The sequence below is a fragment of the Theropithecus gelada genome, chromosome 5 (genome assembly GCF_003255815.1).
Source record: "Theropithecus gelada isolate Dixy chromosome 5, Tgel_1.0, whole genome shotgun sequence".
NCBI lineage: Eukaryota > Metazoa > Chordata > Mammalia > Primates > Cercopithecidae > Theropithecus > Theropithecus gelada.
The window spans coordinates 8647363-8663508 of record NC_037672.1 but is presented as its reverse complement, the minus strand read 5'-3'; the positions used below and the strand labels follow the sequence as shown (position 1 = coordinate 8663508).

Here is a 16146-nt window from a genome sequence, read left to right as displayed (position 1 = left end):
TGCATATATTAATGAACTCAATCTAGCCATTCCACATGTACCCTCGGACTTCAAAATTTGGAAAAAATGAATTAAAAATAATAATATAAACTTTATGTCTCAACATAAGCTCCATCAAGTTCAAGACACTTCTGTAAGTCGTGATACAGCCATGTAGCCCATCCCTAAGGAACTGAAGGTCCTGAGAATTTAACCATATCAATGCAGTCTTTTACACATTAACTGAAGATAAAAGGGTACCCTTTACAGAATTTTTAAGACTAGGAAACGAAAAGAAGTTAGGAGGAGCCAAATCGGGACTGTAATGATTTCCCACCAAAATTCTCCCAAAATTGCCCTTGATGACAGGAATAAGCAGAAGCATTGTCGTGGTGGAGGAGGACTCTGCTGAAGCTTTCCCAAGAATTTTCTGCTAAAGTTTTGGCTTCCTCAAAACTCTCTCATAATAAGCAGATGTTACCATTCTTTGGTCCTCCTGAAAGTCAACAAGCAAAGTGTCTTGAGCCCCAAAATACTGTTGCCATGACCTGTGCTCCTGACTCATCTGCTTTTGCTTTGACTGACCCACTTCCACTTCTTGGTAGCCATTGCTTTGATTGTGCTTTGTCTTCAGGAATAGTACTAGGAAATCCATGTTTCATATCCTGTTGCAATTTTTTGAACAAATGCTTCAGGATTTTGATCCCACTTGTTTAAAATTTCCATTGAAAGCTCTGCTGTTGTTTGCAGCTGATCTGGGCACAACAGTTTTGGTGCACATCAAGTGGAAAGTTTGCTTTCAGTCAGAGTTGTGTAACCTGAACCAATTGTTCAGTGTCTATGACACTGGTTATTGTTTCTGCTATTGTTAACTGCTGTTAATCATCAGTCCTCTTTGATTAGGGCATAAACAAGATTAATTTTTTCTTCAAAGATTCATGTGTAAGGTCTCTCATTGAGGGCTTCCTCTTCAACATCATCTGCTACCTTCTCAAAACAAGTTATTCATTTGTAAGCTGTTGATTTCTTTGGGGCATTGTTCCCATAAACTTTTCGTGAAGCATTAATGATTTCACCATTTTTTCACCCAAGCTTCACAATAAATTGATGTTTGTTCTTGCTTCGATTTTAGCAGAATTCATGTTGCACTGATGTGGTCTCTTTCCAAACTGATGTCTTATCCTTTTTAGTGTCTCAAACTAGATCCTGTTCAGACATGTTATGACAAGTTAAAGACTCTGTCTCAAAAAGTCTCTTTTTAAGTAATAGGATAATCTTCATACCATCCTAATTGGCCAGTTATTAGCACTTGGGAAACTAGATTTTGACTAATTGTTTTAAACACATCCCAGCCTTAGATTTCTATCCATGTCATAAGCACACTCTTCAAGAAAAAAAATAATAATAAAAGACAGATAGAAAATGTGTGCAGGAGAATGGCGTAAACCCGGGAGGCGGAGCTTGCAGTGAGCTGAGATCCGGTCACTGCACTCCAGCCTGGGCGACAGAGCGAGACTCCGTCTCAAAAAAAAAAAAAAAAAAAAAAAAAAAAAAAAAAAAAAAAAAGAAAATGTGTGAAGGCTGACATGGGGCACTCTTCACCCAAGCTCCCTCCAGGGGATCTGATCCAAATGCCCTACCTTCCAGAGCTGCAGCCTCAGTTATGCTGGACCCTGACATCATTGCCTGATTCATCACTGCCTGACTCAGCTGCCTGATTATGGCCTTCGCGTGGCCTTGCTCCCTATTTTAAATGCCACTCTCGCCACACCTGCACATACCCATGACCACAAGCTGGGTTTGCTTCTGTCTACTCATCATGCCTGACTTTCCCTTTTGCAAATGTCATAACCGGATGTGATATTCCTGATCCTAGATTCTGGTTTCCCTTTCTTTCCCTCTCCATTACCATTTATTGAGTGGACACCTACTGTGTGTCAGGCACTGTAATTGGTGTTTCACAAACATTATTACTATTACCCACAACCCACAATAAGACAGATATTATTCCCACTTCACAGCTGAAAAAAGACAACAGGCTGACTACTACTTCTCTGAAATGCTTGGGACCACAAGTGTTTTAGATTTTGGAATATTTGCATTATATTCCAAAACCTGAAATGCTCCAATGAGCATTTCCTTTGAGTGTCATGTCAGCAATCAAAAAGTTTCAGATTTTGAAATTAGGGATACTAAATCTATACTGCTGAAGGTCTTGCAGCTAGTAAATGGCAGGGTATGATCTGAACCAGACACACAGACAAGTGGTGATTAAGTCAGGTCATTATTAGAAGTCACCTTACAGAGAAAACAATCAACATGAGGTACCTTCTGTCACAATGCTTATGCTGTTTAGATTAAATGCAGACATATTGCATTTGAAAGTGCAAATACTGTCTTTATAAAGTCTTTGAAGAACAGAGCCCTTGTTATTTATATAGTTAATTCAAAGTGCTAATAGCTAAAAACCAGAAGTTATTCCAAAGTTTGCATGAAGAAAACTCACAAGAAAGTTATAAAAATATTTTATTTAAATGGTACAGAAAAAAATATGTATACTTAAAAATGATTAAAACTTCACATTAGGAAATGCTAAAAACCCAGTAATTTACACAATGATAAAATCTAAAGTGATGGGAAAACGTAAAATACTTTCATTTGGTCCTGTACCTAACAAAACTATCATAAATATGAGATTATAGTAATTACTAAAGCTGGTTAAAGGCACATGACAACATAATTCCTTTATACACATCCAGTCATTTTATATAAGGAACTGCTATCCCTTAAATGGAAGAGTGAACTATTTGTTTAAAATATTAAGAGTGCATTATGCACCTATAATGAAACCACCTTCTCCAAATATTCAAATGGATTCACATTGCAAAATAGTATTCCTATATCACTGACTTCTGAAAATTTTAATAATTTAAGAATATGCAAGTGAAATATAATTTATTCTGATTTCAACAACAGTTATACAAAGTCACAATTTTTCCCAGGAAATCATTCACTTCATAGTTGCAAAAACACACTGTAGCTTTTCTGTGAGGGTCTGCCATACTTTCAGCTAGCTGGATGTTTAACCATTCACTTCAAATTTACATGTCCAGCCAGGCACAGGTGGCGTGGGCCTGTAGTCCCAACTACTTTGAAGGCTGAGGCAGGAGGATCACTTGATCCCAGGAGTTCAAAGCCAGCCTGGAAACATAGAAGACCCTGTCTCTTCAAAAAAAAAAAAAAAAAAAAGTATATGTCCTTAAATCTGAAAGAAAACCAGCATTTATGTACCAAGGAAAACATTCTATCTTAAGCTATTGCATTTAACACTAAAAAGCATAGTTCACTCTGTGATCTACAACACTGTCTGAGTCTCCATTACCAATTATAAATTCATGTCAGAGTAACAGCTCCCAAACATCTGTAAAAACTCAAAATTGAAGAGCCAAAGAAGGGGCTGAGAACATGAGGAGAGAGATGGCTGACAGGGTCAGGTGAGGAAGTGTTCTGAGATGTGCAGGATTCCTCCAGGCCCAGAGCCGCTTGTGGCACCACACGTGTATAGGAATGAAGGGCCTCCAGTGAGGGCTCCCAGTGATCCCAAGACACAGCGGGTGCATGAAGGAGGCTGCAGACATTGGAACGGGCATGGAGGTGCTAGCAACTATTTTCAGACTGCTAACAATGAGACTATGTCCATTTCTTCTGTACATGGTTACCACTGACCTTCCTTTAAATCCCATAGAGAGAGCATGCTGTTGGCAGAAATGTCAGTTTTTCATTAACATCTTGAAAATTTAGTGTATTAACTTTCATTTCCATAGGCCTCAGTTTCCACACCTGTCAACTACTGTATAAAGCAGATTTTCTGCAAGTTCTGATGTAAGTGACCTGACAGGAGGCACTTTGTCCTTTTCACTATGCCCCTAGGCATCTGGAGTAAGCATTCTCAATATACACTTATTTAATAACAGAGTTATCCGACACTCAGAAAACAGCCTCCACTGTGTAAGGCAGCAGATCTCAGGATGGGGTTATCTGCGGGGAGGCAGAAATTCTATGAGTAACACCAAACCAAAGCTGATTGTGTCATCTAACACATTTTTCTGAGGAAGTCAGGACAGTTAGAAGATGGCAGATTTTTTTTTGTCCATTCTTCCTGTATTCCCATTTCTTAAGAATGATCTAGCCAACAGTCATTGAATGTAAGCTGACAGAAATTAATATGATCTCAACATAAAATGGTCTAATGTGTGAATTTAACTATATTGGAAGGTGCAAATCCTGTCTTTATGAGGTCTTTGAAAGGCAGTGTACCTTTTCTAAAAAGTAGTAACTTAGAACCAACTTTTTCAAAAGAAGGAGTCTCAGTCCTCCATCCCCACCAGCCTGGGCAACATAGGAAGACTCTGTTTCTACAAAACATTTTTTTAAAAATTAGCCAAGCATGGTAGCACATGTTTGTAATACCAGCTACTTGGGAAGCTGAGGTGGGAGGATTGCTTGAGCCCCCAGGTGGTCAAGGCTGCAGTGAGCTGCGGTCATGCCACTATACTCCAGCCTGGACAACAGAGTAAGACCCTGTCTACAAAGAAAAAAAAAAAAAGAGTCTCAATCCCTTCTATCTCAGAGGTCAATGGACGGATAATTCTAGTGTGGACAACAAAATTGTCATAAAAGACATTTTTCAAACGAGTTCATTTTTAGAAAAACCATTCCAGATATCTTACCTTCAAAAATCATCCAAGGAGTGTGATAAACATTACAACCCCCATAAACTGGGTAAACAACAACAACGGAGTGAAAAATGACCACACATGCCATAGAGCAATGTTGAAGCTGAAAAAACAACAAATAAACAGTTGACGACTCTGATATGCATCAATATATTTTACTCTAGAATCTAGATTTAAAGAATTCAATGTGGAAAAGTTCATCCAGTCAGCAACTGTCTCTATGTATCATAATTCTCTTATGTGACTTAGCCAGTGCTGAAAAGGAAAACTCTAGATATACTTACACAATTACCACAATTTCTTCAAGAAGGCCCTGGAACTGAAACCACTAAAGGTCTCCTAATAGGACTTGACATGGCTTAATAGAAACTGAAGTCTCTTAGTTTCTGCACCTGAACAAGAATGTAAATGGCTACAGCTCGTTTTTATGAAATCACACACTAAATTATCACGGTAAAAAATATCAAAGTATTTTCTCTTAAAAACAGAATGAAAACAGTTATCATTTATAAGCTGCTATTATATCTTTCATTGAGAAAAACACTATTCCTGTCATCAAAGTAAAATTAAAAACTTTCTAAGTATAAATGATTTTTAATGACTGAAATTTCTAAGAACAGAATAGGGAAAACTATATTCAAATAAGTTCAGATAGTTATTGGTTTTAATATATAATATTTTGATAAGTGTGAGTATTAAATAACTATAATCACACTGTCTACAAAATTAATGTTTCTGGAGATGGCCTTAGCCTTATGGGAAAAAGTAAAACAACATATCTGTATGCCGCCACATCACTAAAAATGTTAACAATAACCGTATCACACTGTCAAACAACTTTGAACTTCAACTACAGAAAGTGAGTCATAGAAAGAATATATTTAAACTGAATATGTATAAAGGTATGTGGTTCTTCCAAAATAAAAATTCAATTAGGCTGAGGTGGTCATGGTGCACGCCTGTAATCCCAGCACTTTGGGAGGCGGACACAAGCAGATGGCTTGAGGCCAGGAGTTTGAGACGAGCCTGAGCTGCATGGCGAAACCCTATCTCTACAAAAAATACAAAAAAGAGCCAGGTGTGGAGGTATGTGCCTGTGGTCCCAACTACTCAGGAGGCTGAGTGAGGTAGGAGGATCACTTAAGCCTGCGAAGTCAAGGCTGCAGTGAGCTGTGATCACACCACTGCACTCTGGCCTGGGTGACAGAGTGAGACCCTGTCTCCCTCCAAAAAAAAAAAAAAGTCAATTGATATAAAGAAAGAAAAAACTAAAGAGCTACACACAACATAGGAAAACTAGTTTTCTTTCTGGTTGGATCATAGGATGTATTTCCTTTGTGTTTTTCTGTAATTTACAGATTTTTTTTCCTCAGTGAGCAAGTCTTACTTTTATAAACAAACTCAAAAAACCCTGTACTTTTCATTGAGTACTTAATTAACCTATGAAGAAGGTTATTCATTGTGGCATTGTTTGAGTATAAATATAATTAAGTCCAACAGCAGAAGACAGGTTACATAAATCATGATATGTCCATGCTGTGAAAACTATGCAACTGCTTAAAAGAATGAGAAACATCTATAAGTACCATTATGGAAGAATCCCAAACTATAAGAATCCATTGAAAAATAAAAGGAAAAAAAAGATGAACAACCACTTTGGAAAGCAGTTTGGCATGATTTACTGAAGTCAAAGGTATGTACACTCAACAATTTTACCCCTTGGGGTACATATATATATATATATATATACACACACACACATACACACACACACCAACTTCAGTTGGTGCTACAAGAGCCTTATACAAGAATGCTCTTTATAGCATCCTTTATAGTAACCCCAAATTGAAAAAAATCTAAACACAATCAACAATGGAAAAGAGAAACTGGGATTCAATTAAACAATGGAATGCAAAAGGGCAATGAAGATGAGTCACTGTTCCGGGCGACGATATGAAAGAATTGCACATAATGCTGCACACAGCCAGCTCAATGTGAAGGAATACACCCTGTACCAATCCCTTTCTATAAAGTTCAAAAGCGTAGATGAAACAAATAGAATACCTAATGAAGCAAAGCAAGTAGTTACTATGAAGGTCAGGGCAGTATTTACCTGTGGCAGGAGGGAAGGTGTAGGAACTATGAGGGAGAATGAAGGGGGTTCCCAGTGTGCTGGCTCGATTTACACCAATATTCACTTCATGAGAATTCATTCACTAATTCATTCATTTTAGTTTTTTCCACTTTTCTATATGTATTGTATGTCAGATACATTTAAAAAGCAAAATGCAAAATATGTACAGAATGTCACCATCTGTGCTTTAAATAACTAGATCCATAAATAGAAGGAGAAAGAGATACTAATGAAAAGGGAACCAGAGAGCATGAATGACCAGGAGACTACTTTTCTGTTATACCGTTTTTCTTTCAAAGTTTGGACCAAGTATATCACTATCTGATCAAAAAAAATTTGTTGTTCATTCCTGTTAGTCATTTCAAAGTTAACTTACCAAATTCCTGCTGCAATAAAGGAGGCAGTGGTAATAGGTATCAAGGCTGGATACCTGACATCATATTCTTGAATTCCACAATACCATTCCAGGTAGACTATGCAGTAAAACGCAATTGATAAGCTGACGAGCAACAAGGCACTGCCACAGACAAACCAGCTGTGGAGATAAAAACAGTAAGAGGGCTGACAGCACTTAATGAATCATCGGGTATCTTAAAAGTTTTCATTAACAGCTTAAAAATCTACTTCTAAGAGGCCGGGCACAGTGGCTCACTCCTGTAATTCCAGCACTTTGGGAGGCCGAGGCTGCTGGATCACCTGAGATCAGGAGTTCAAGACCAGTCTGGCCAACACGGTGAAACCCCGTCTCTACTAAAAATAAAAAATTAGTCAGGTGTGGTGGCACACGCCTATAGTCCCAGCTACTCGGGAGGCTGAGGCAGGAGAATCAACTGAACCCGGGAGGCGGAGGTTGCAGTGAGCCAAGGTCACGTCACTGCGCTCCAGCCCAGGCGACAGAGTGAGACTCTGTCTCAAAAAAAAAAAAATCTACTTCTAGGAATATCAAGTGGTGCAGAGAAAGCCATACTTAAACAATCCAGACTTTCAGAAAGTCTCAATCTATGGAAGATGGGGGTCAGAAAAAGAGACACACAACTCAGGAAAGAATGAAAAGACAGACCTGAAATACATGCATTTACATATACACTCTCATCAGCCAACCAACCAAGGGAAAAGTCTGATCACGACAATGCATTTTCTTTAAAAATACAAGGAAGAGGCCGGGCACAGTGGCTCACGCCTGTAATCCCAATACTTTGGGAGGCCGAGGCAAGCGGATCACCTGAGGTCAGGAGTTCAAGACCAGCCTGACCAACATGGAGAAACCCCATCTCCACTAAAAATACAAAATTAGCCAAGCATGGTGGCGCATGCCTGTAATCCCAGTTTCTTGGGAGGATGAGGCAGGAGAATCGCTTGAACCCAGAAGGCAGAGGCTGCAGTGAGCTGAGATGGCGCCACTGCACTCCAGCCTGGAGTACCTGGGCAACAAGAGTGAAACTCTGTCTCCATAAAATAAAATAAAATAAAATAACATAAATAAAAACAAAAATACAAGGAAGATAGTGGCTTTCTGGTTGTTTCTGAAGTTTTGAGTGTGACAGGATTAAAGAAGTTTATCACTGGGAAACTTCATTCCTCCAAGTTAAGTGGACTTTATAATTCAAATTTTCTCTCATAAAAGATTCCTAAATGAAATTCTCCCATTTTCAAAATATCTTCTACCCACCACCTCACCCTCAATGCCAATGCCTTTTGACTCCCTTCCAAGTCTGCCTGTGATCTGATTCAGCCAGTGTCAGGCAACCTGGACAACCCCTTCCCTCCACCCCAGCTGGACTTGGGGACTGAAGTCCCTTTCCCATTCTCCCAACTCAATCCAATATCCCATCATCATCTGCTTCACTATGGGAAAAGCCTGACAGTCCACGTGGAAGAGAGAGGGAGAACAGATGGCTACAACTGTTAAGTTACAAAGGCACAAAGTGAGCTTCCAATAATGCAAGGTTCCAGATTCCATGAAGGCTTTTTATGACGATGCAATTCTGAGATTCGGAGTCACGAGAGGCAGCAGAGTGAAGGGGTTAAGAGCACAGCCTCTGAAATCTGTCTATATGGGTTTGAATCTTAACTTGAGTAAGACTAGTTTTGTGACCCTAGGCAAATTACCTAACCTCCGTGTGTTTCAGAAATATTGACAGTACTTAACTCAGAATAGCTGTAAGAATTAAATCAAGTAGTCAGCAAAGTGCTCCTCACAGCTCACCCTCAATCATAATCATTATTATTCCACTCATGTTATTTTTATTTTCATTTATTTATTTTTGAGACAGAGTCTCGCTCTGTTGCCCAGGCTGGAGTGCAGTGCCGCAATCTCAGCTCACTGCAACCTCTGCCTCCCGGGTTCACCAATTCTCCCGTCTCAGCCTCCCGAGTAGCTGGAATTACAGGCGCCGGCCACCACGCCCAGCTCATTTTTGTATTTTTAGTAGAGATGGGGTTTCACCATGTCCATGTTGGCCAGGCTGGTCTCGAACTCCTGACCTCAAGTGATCCACCTGTCTCAGCCTCCCAAAGTGCTGGGATTACAGGCATCAGCCACCATGCCCGGCCATCACTCAAGTTATATCTATGAGGAAAAAATGTCCATGTTCATCTTTAGGAGTCTTCAAAGACCTCTCTTCTGCTAGAGCGTGCAGTCTCACTGTGGGGAGTAGTGCCCCCAAAGTGAAGAAAAAAATCTGGCTCTAATTGTATGTATAAAGCACAGATATGCATGCAGTATATAAGTGAATATATAGTTTATCTAACTCCACATTCCACAGGGATGATTAGAAAAAAAATGTCTAAAAAGACTCCTTAGGGGTGATGACAAAAGGCTGAAAAGCACATACTGGTAAAGGATATAAGAAATTTTTTTTTCTTTTTTTTTCGAGACAGAGTCTCGCTGTTGTCACCCAGGCTGGAGTACAATGGCACGATCTCGGCTCACTGCAACCTCCACCTCCCGGTTTCAAGCGATTCTCCTGCCTCAGCCTCCTGAGTAGCTGAGTAGCTGAGATTACAGGTGCACACCACCATGCCAAGCTAACTTTTGTATTTTTAGTAGAGACGGGGTTTCACCATGTTGGCCAGGATGGTCGTGAACTCCTGATCTCAGCTGATCCACCCACCTCAGCCTCCCAAAGTGCTGAGATTACAGGCGTGAGCCACCGTGCCCGGCCTAAGAAAAATTTTTAAACTGCCTGAACAAAATATAATACTATCAGTCAGTGGTCCTCGGCCCTGGCTTTATATCATAATCACCTTGCACCTTTCTGAGAGAAACTACCTAGTCCCCAGTTTCCAAAATTCTGGGCCCAAGCATCTGGGATTTTAATTTTGCTTTCTGCTTTTAAGTCCACAGTTGATTTTGATGCACACAAGCAGAGTTTTTTAAACTGTGATTTCTATAGCATCACAGTGTTTTTCAGTTTTTAATACGGACCTGCTCTCCTATCTTTGAACAATATAAAGAACCTTAAGGCCTCAAGCTTCTAAACCTAGGCTACAGCCAGGGGAAAAAGAAATCACCTCAGGTGTCAGAGGAACAAGCCATTTTAGCCATTTTCCAAAAGCAGAACTCAGCCAGCACTGTCTTTTGTGCCGCCCTCTCATTTCATGGCTGCTCAATACCCTCCAACACCCCTTAATGAGTCCTTCCCAAGAAAACAATGCGACTCAAAATCCTCAGCCTTTGAGAATGCATTTATGCCTTTTGCTCTCTAAGATGACACCTTGTTGAGGACAGATTTATGACTTCTACTTTTTTTTTCCAACCCCCACAGCCCTGGTCCCATTGTCTGTGTCCCGGCTTCGCCACACAGCAGCTGTGTGGTCTTGGGCACTCCACTTCACTGCAGTTGCCCCCAAACATCTTATATGTGATCATTTCTTACTCTGCCATTTATTTAAACTACCAGAAATACCCAATAAAAGGACACAAATAGAGAAGTTATCTCACATCTCCTAAAACCTCAAAAAGATCTCAGTCCTGAGGCTGACCTGGACTAGGTACCCCTCCTAGACGCTCCCATAATACCTTGCGCCTACATTTACAGAGCACACACGAGGCCTGGTCACTTGTCTGCTGCAGCCTAAAGTGAGTTGTTGGAGAGCTAGAAATGCACCTTCCATGTGTTTGGCACCCACAGCCAAACACGTCTCAGGTTCCGTAAAGTCTCTGATGAAGGAAAGAGCAGCTGCTGTTGGTGGTGATTAAAGTATCTCTCCCCTCCAGGCAGGTGCAGTGGCTCCCACCTGTAATCCCAGTACTTTAGGAAGTCAAGGTGGGAGGATCACTTGAGCCCAATAGTTTGAGACCAGCCTAGACAACATGAAGAGACCTCGTCTCTATACAAAATAAACCAAATTAGCCAGGCATGGTAGTGTGCGCCTATAATCCTAGCTACTTGGGAGGTTGAGGTGGGAGGATCACTTGAGCCTAGGAAGTCAAGGCAGTAAGCCATGATCACACCACTGGAGGGTGACAGTGCAGCAAGACCCTGTCTCAAAATAAAAATAAAGTATCCATCCCTCTTTTCCCAGCCCACATTCTAAGACAGATGACTGAGTCAAGCTGATGAAGATTAAATGTCTGTTATACTGATGCAGCGGTGGGAAGAATATGGCTTTCGTGAGTGGTGACAAAGCACTTCCTAATACCGGGTCTCTGAGACCCAGAAACAGGCAGGCTTACCCACTGGGTTCCAGGTCAAAATGAAAACCTAGAGACCTTTGCCTGTGAGGGCTGCCCCCGTGAAATGACACCGTGGGAAGGCAGACCAGACTGTGCACTTCCTACAGGCAGCTGACGTGCAGGAGAAGGTGCTGAGCTACCTTCGTCCAATTCTTCATCACACACTCAATCAGTCACGCCACCTCCCAAAAAGGAGTGAGTGACAGGGAAGGGCAGAAGATGGGAGTGTTTAGGGAAAGTTTCTCCCCTAGAAAGTAGAGGACAGTTTAAATAAACTCCCCTCTGCCTACTTTCCCGAGGGCTTGTTCCATGTGGCTCGACAGTCTCCTCCTGAAGGCCCTTGAGGAGAAATCATGTGTCCTGCTGTGATACCAGGGGACCACAGTCCTGTCTGCATCTTCCTAACCCCACTGGTACTTCCAAATTACTACTCTTGACCCTAAGCACACCAGCCCTCCCAATGCCAGCTCTGCTGCTCACCAATATACCTCTCCTTTCTGTTTATTATCTGAGGGTCTCCACATCACTCTCCAATGTGCAGTAAGGACCCTAGGATATGATTCCAACCCTCTCCTCCATGTCAGCTCTGGAGACTATACTGAAGGGATCTCAGCCCCTGTGAATGAGGAACTATTGTACATCTGGCCTGGCCACAACTGCTGACCTTCACCTGCACTCCAACGCAGTCACACCCCGTAGTTACCTTGTCAGCTGTAAGTACCCTCTGAAACCAACCTTGAGACCCGGTTCTCACCGGCCACAGTTCTCAAGCCTTCCTCCCAGTACTCTTGTACTTGGTCTTCATGAAGACCTTCAGTCAGTCTTTCTCCCTCCTTTTTTCCCCAAATGGATTAGGTCCTTCTTAAATTTCTTACTTTCATCATCCTACAATATATTTATTTGCACAAAAATAACTTCCAGTTCTCTTCCACTCTACTGTGTATGCCCAGAGCACACATCCTTCCATTGGTTTTATTTTTTCCATCTTTATTGAAGTATAATGGACAAATTAAAATTTTATATATTCAAGATGTACAATGTGATGACCTGATATATATATATATACACACACACATTGTGAAATGATTACCACAATCAAGTTAATCATCACACTCATCACCTCAGTTACCACTGGTCAGGGAACAGGGGAAGACACAAGACCTACTCTTAGAAAATTTCAAGTATACAATACAGCATTATTAACTATAGTCACCATACTGTATGTACATTAGATCCCCAGACCTTATTCATCTTACAACTAAAAATATGTACCCTTTGATCCCCATCTCATATTCATCTTCGTATCACCAGCACCTCCAACACAGGGCCTGGCACAGAGTAGGTGCTTACTGTTTGAAGAATTCAACTAACAAAATATAACACGAAAAATCAGACATGCGTTTAATTTATGAAGCAATAAAGTTTTCTTACCTGCTAGTGTGGAAGTTTTCTTTAAGAGTTTTAAAGAAGTCAACATAATAGGTCACAACAATGGATGCCAAAATCCAGAATCCAGAATGGATATTAAGTCTTGGAAGAGGTTTCTCCTTTTTCTGAACAGCTGTGGAGGTTTCTGCAAATAAGGGAGATTTCAACTTATTAAGTTACCATAATTTTGCGAGGAAAAATTACACTTAAGCCAAATAAAATCATTTCCTAGAGCTAGGAACCAGAGTCTCTCCCATGATAACAAATTCTTCTGTAAAACCCTTGACCATCCTGGCTAACACAGTGAAACCCCGTCTCTACTAAAAAAATACAAAAAACTAGCCCGGAGAGGTGGCGGGCGCCTGTAGTCCCAGCTACTTGGGAGGCTGAGGCAGGAGAATGGCATAAACCCAGGAGGCGGAGCTTGCAGTGAGCTGAGATCTGGCCACTGCACTCCAGCCTGGGCGACAGAGCGAGACTCCGTCTCAAAAAAAAAAAAACAAAAAAAACCCTTGAGCTAGGTTTATATTTACAAAAAATAATAAGAGCCCACTAACAAATACAGTCAATTTATTTCCTCTAAATATATTTTGAAATCAAATTTACATTTTCATCGTCTTTCGGAAATAACAATGCCAGCTGGAAATGTAAGAATTTTAATATGTTTCACGTTTCTTCTAGGAAAGGAGTTAGTCCTGCTGATTAGGAAAAATGCCAAAGGCAAATGGTAGCGCATGAACTGGACTTGTGGTCTTTCAAGAATACTTTTATAACTAAATTCTACTTTTTTTTTTTTGAGTCAGAGTCTCCCTCTGTCGCCCAGGCTGGAATGGAATGGTTCCATCTCAGCTCACTGCAACCACCGCCTGCCGGGTTCAAGCAATTCTCCTGCCTCAGCCTCCCGAGTAGCTGGGATTACAGGCGCCTGCCACCACGCCCGGCTAATTTTTGTATTTTTAGTAGAGACCGGGTTTCACCATGTTGGCCAGGCTGGTCTCTTTGGCCAGGCTGGTCTCGAACTCCTGACCTCGTGATCAGGCTGCCTCGGCCTCTCAAAGTGCTGGGATTACAGGCGTGAGCCACCATGCCCAGCCTATAACTAAATCATTACTTTAAACACAGCTCAAAAGTGGAAACGGCACACCAGAGCTCTAGTTCCAGCACAGCCCTGTCTAGACAGGTGATGGACAAGTCATTTTTCCTGTCTGGAACGCAATCCGAAAGAAAGGGTGGATGGAGGTTGGGTCAGATGGATGATTTCTAGAAAGTTTTCCGAGGATTCTGACATGCCCTCTGTGTTCACGTGAGAATGAATGGTCCACATATGAGGTTTTGGGCCTTTAGATGACCATCGGAAACCCTACGAAGCATGTTCATAATATTCTGGAATATCCTCAAAATGTATACATCATCATGCCTGGGCATCAGGTAATTCATGTTTATTTTGAAAAGGTAATAAATGGACACGGTTTTAAAACATATGGGTTACAAATATCCAAAATGAGGTATCTGACTCCCATCCTTAACCTCAGATCTAATCCCCAGAAGCAACCACCACTTACAATTTCTACTGAATTCTTCCATTATTCTATGCACCTACAGGTGAACATACATCACAGGTTACCTGTTTTGTACCCAAATGGCGGCATACCATAGTGTTCCGCACTTCCCTTTGAAAATCATCCCTATTGGTACATACAAGTCGACCTGGCGTGTCATGTATACACATATCCAAATTTACTTAACCAGCCTTCTGCTGACGGGCAAGACAAGTATTTCTAGTGATTCGCTATTGCAAGCAATGCAGAGGTGAAACACTGCGCACATCATTGTACACTGCGATACAGGCATGTTTCCGGTAAATTCTTAAGACTTAGAACCGGTGGGTATTTTTAATTTTAACCGATATTTCCAAACAGGTGTCAAATCAGCTCTCCAGAGAATTCTGAAGCGCAGCTGAGATGACGATGCACAGCACTACGCGATTCTAAGGATCTTCCCTGATATCAAATATTCGACTTGCAAAACCGAAACTCGGTCCCTTCAGACTGGGCCGGGGCTGCCGGAGGCCGGCCATTTTCCAGCGCCTCGCCTCTGAGAACCTCGGGGCGGCTTGGTGCGCGCCTCACCCGGCCTGGCGTTACTCTCGCGGTCCAGCTGGGCCTCGGCGTCCGGCAAGAGAAGGAATCGCCGACGGAGCTGTTCCCTGGCCCGTGAAGAGTCCATCTTGGTACCGCCCCAAAACGCGACGGAAGTGACGTCAGGCAGAGCGCTTCCGGCGTCGGCTCCGGAGTTGGGCCTCCTGGCGTTTGGATTGGAGACTGTGTTCTCTTCGCGGTTTTAGTTAACGAGCAGCTAGGATTGAGTCGGCCTGAAGGGTTTCGCTCTCACGTCGGCAGGTGCGATTTGAATTTTAAAACACTGAGCTTTCCGGGTCGAAAGGTTCCCAAGTTTATTCAGACCTATGGAAGCCCAGAAGGACCAGGATTACCGCTGCCGCAGGATGCGTCCAGGTCTGGGATGCGAGACTGTGAGACGCTGCGCTTCCGAAGCCCTCGCAGACTCCCGGGTGCCAGAGCAGGAGAGATACCCTCTGTCCGGGCCTCCATCCTCAGCCCCCAGTTTCTTTCCTACTTTTGCTTTTCAGGAGTCGCCCAGCAAGATTTGAAAGGAGGAGAAAGGCCTGCTGGACAGGATGCTAGAGCCTGGCAGTGACCACTTGAGGACCCCTGGGCATTAAATAAACTTCTTGGGGCCCGTTTCGTTATTACACTTGGCTCTAGATTTGTTGTGCGTTTCAGTGAGAAGCACCTGTATGTGGTTCACGTGAGCCTTCTTCTCGCCACTTGGGAAAAATCCTCCCAGCCTGAACCGAGGAAACTAAATTACTTTCCCAGCAAACTGCCGTTTTCCACACTACTCACGCCCACGAACTGTGTGTTACGAGGTCACAACTTTTTCTCCGTCAGTAATCCCGCGTATTACTCTCCCAACCCTTTCCCACCGAGTCATGTGCTGAGAAATGGTGGGCTTAACCACGCAAACGTTTGCTGAGCACCTACTATTTGCTAGGAGCTGTTAGGCACCATGCCAGCAGTGGAGATAAAGATGAGTAAGACATGGCCTTGCACGTGAGGAGCTCCTGGTCCAAAGAAAACCACAGAGGTGTACTACAAGATAACTCTGTATTT

The 16146-nt window shown here is 42.1% G+C and overlaps 1 protein-coding gene across 5 annotated transcripts; it reads right to left on the bottom strand.

Annotated features, from left to right (window-relative positions):
- Positions 1 to 2488: 2488 nt before the first annotated feature.
- On the bottom strand, positions 2489 to 15219 carry TMEM128 (transmembrane protein 128). Of its 5 annotated transcripts, none has more exons than XM_025386658.1 (5): positions 14580 to 15219; positions 12959 to 13100; positions 7226 to 7384; positions 4710 to 4818; positions 2489 to 3204 (listed from the first exon to the last, which is right to left on the bottom strand). In XM_025386658.1, exons 1-4 carry the CDS (start codon positions 14602 to 14604, stop codon positions 4719 to 4721), a joined length of 426 nt encoding a protein of 141 aa, XP_025242443.1. In that variant the 5' UTR covers positions 14605 to 15219; the 3' UTR covers positions 2489 to 3204; positions 4710 to 4718. The 5 variants fall into 5 exon arrangements, with proteins under 5 accessions (XP_025242443.1, XP_025242440.1, XP_025242441.1 ...); XM_025386655.1 differs by having other exon boundaries at positions 15085 to 15213; XM_025386656.1 differs by having other exon boundaries at positions 2489 to 4017; positions 15085 to 15208.
- Between the last annotated feature and the right edge of the window lie 927 nt (positions 15220 to 16146).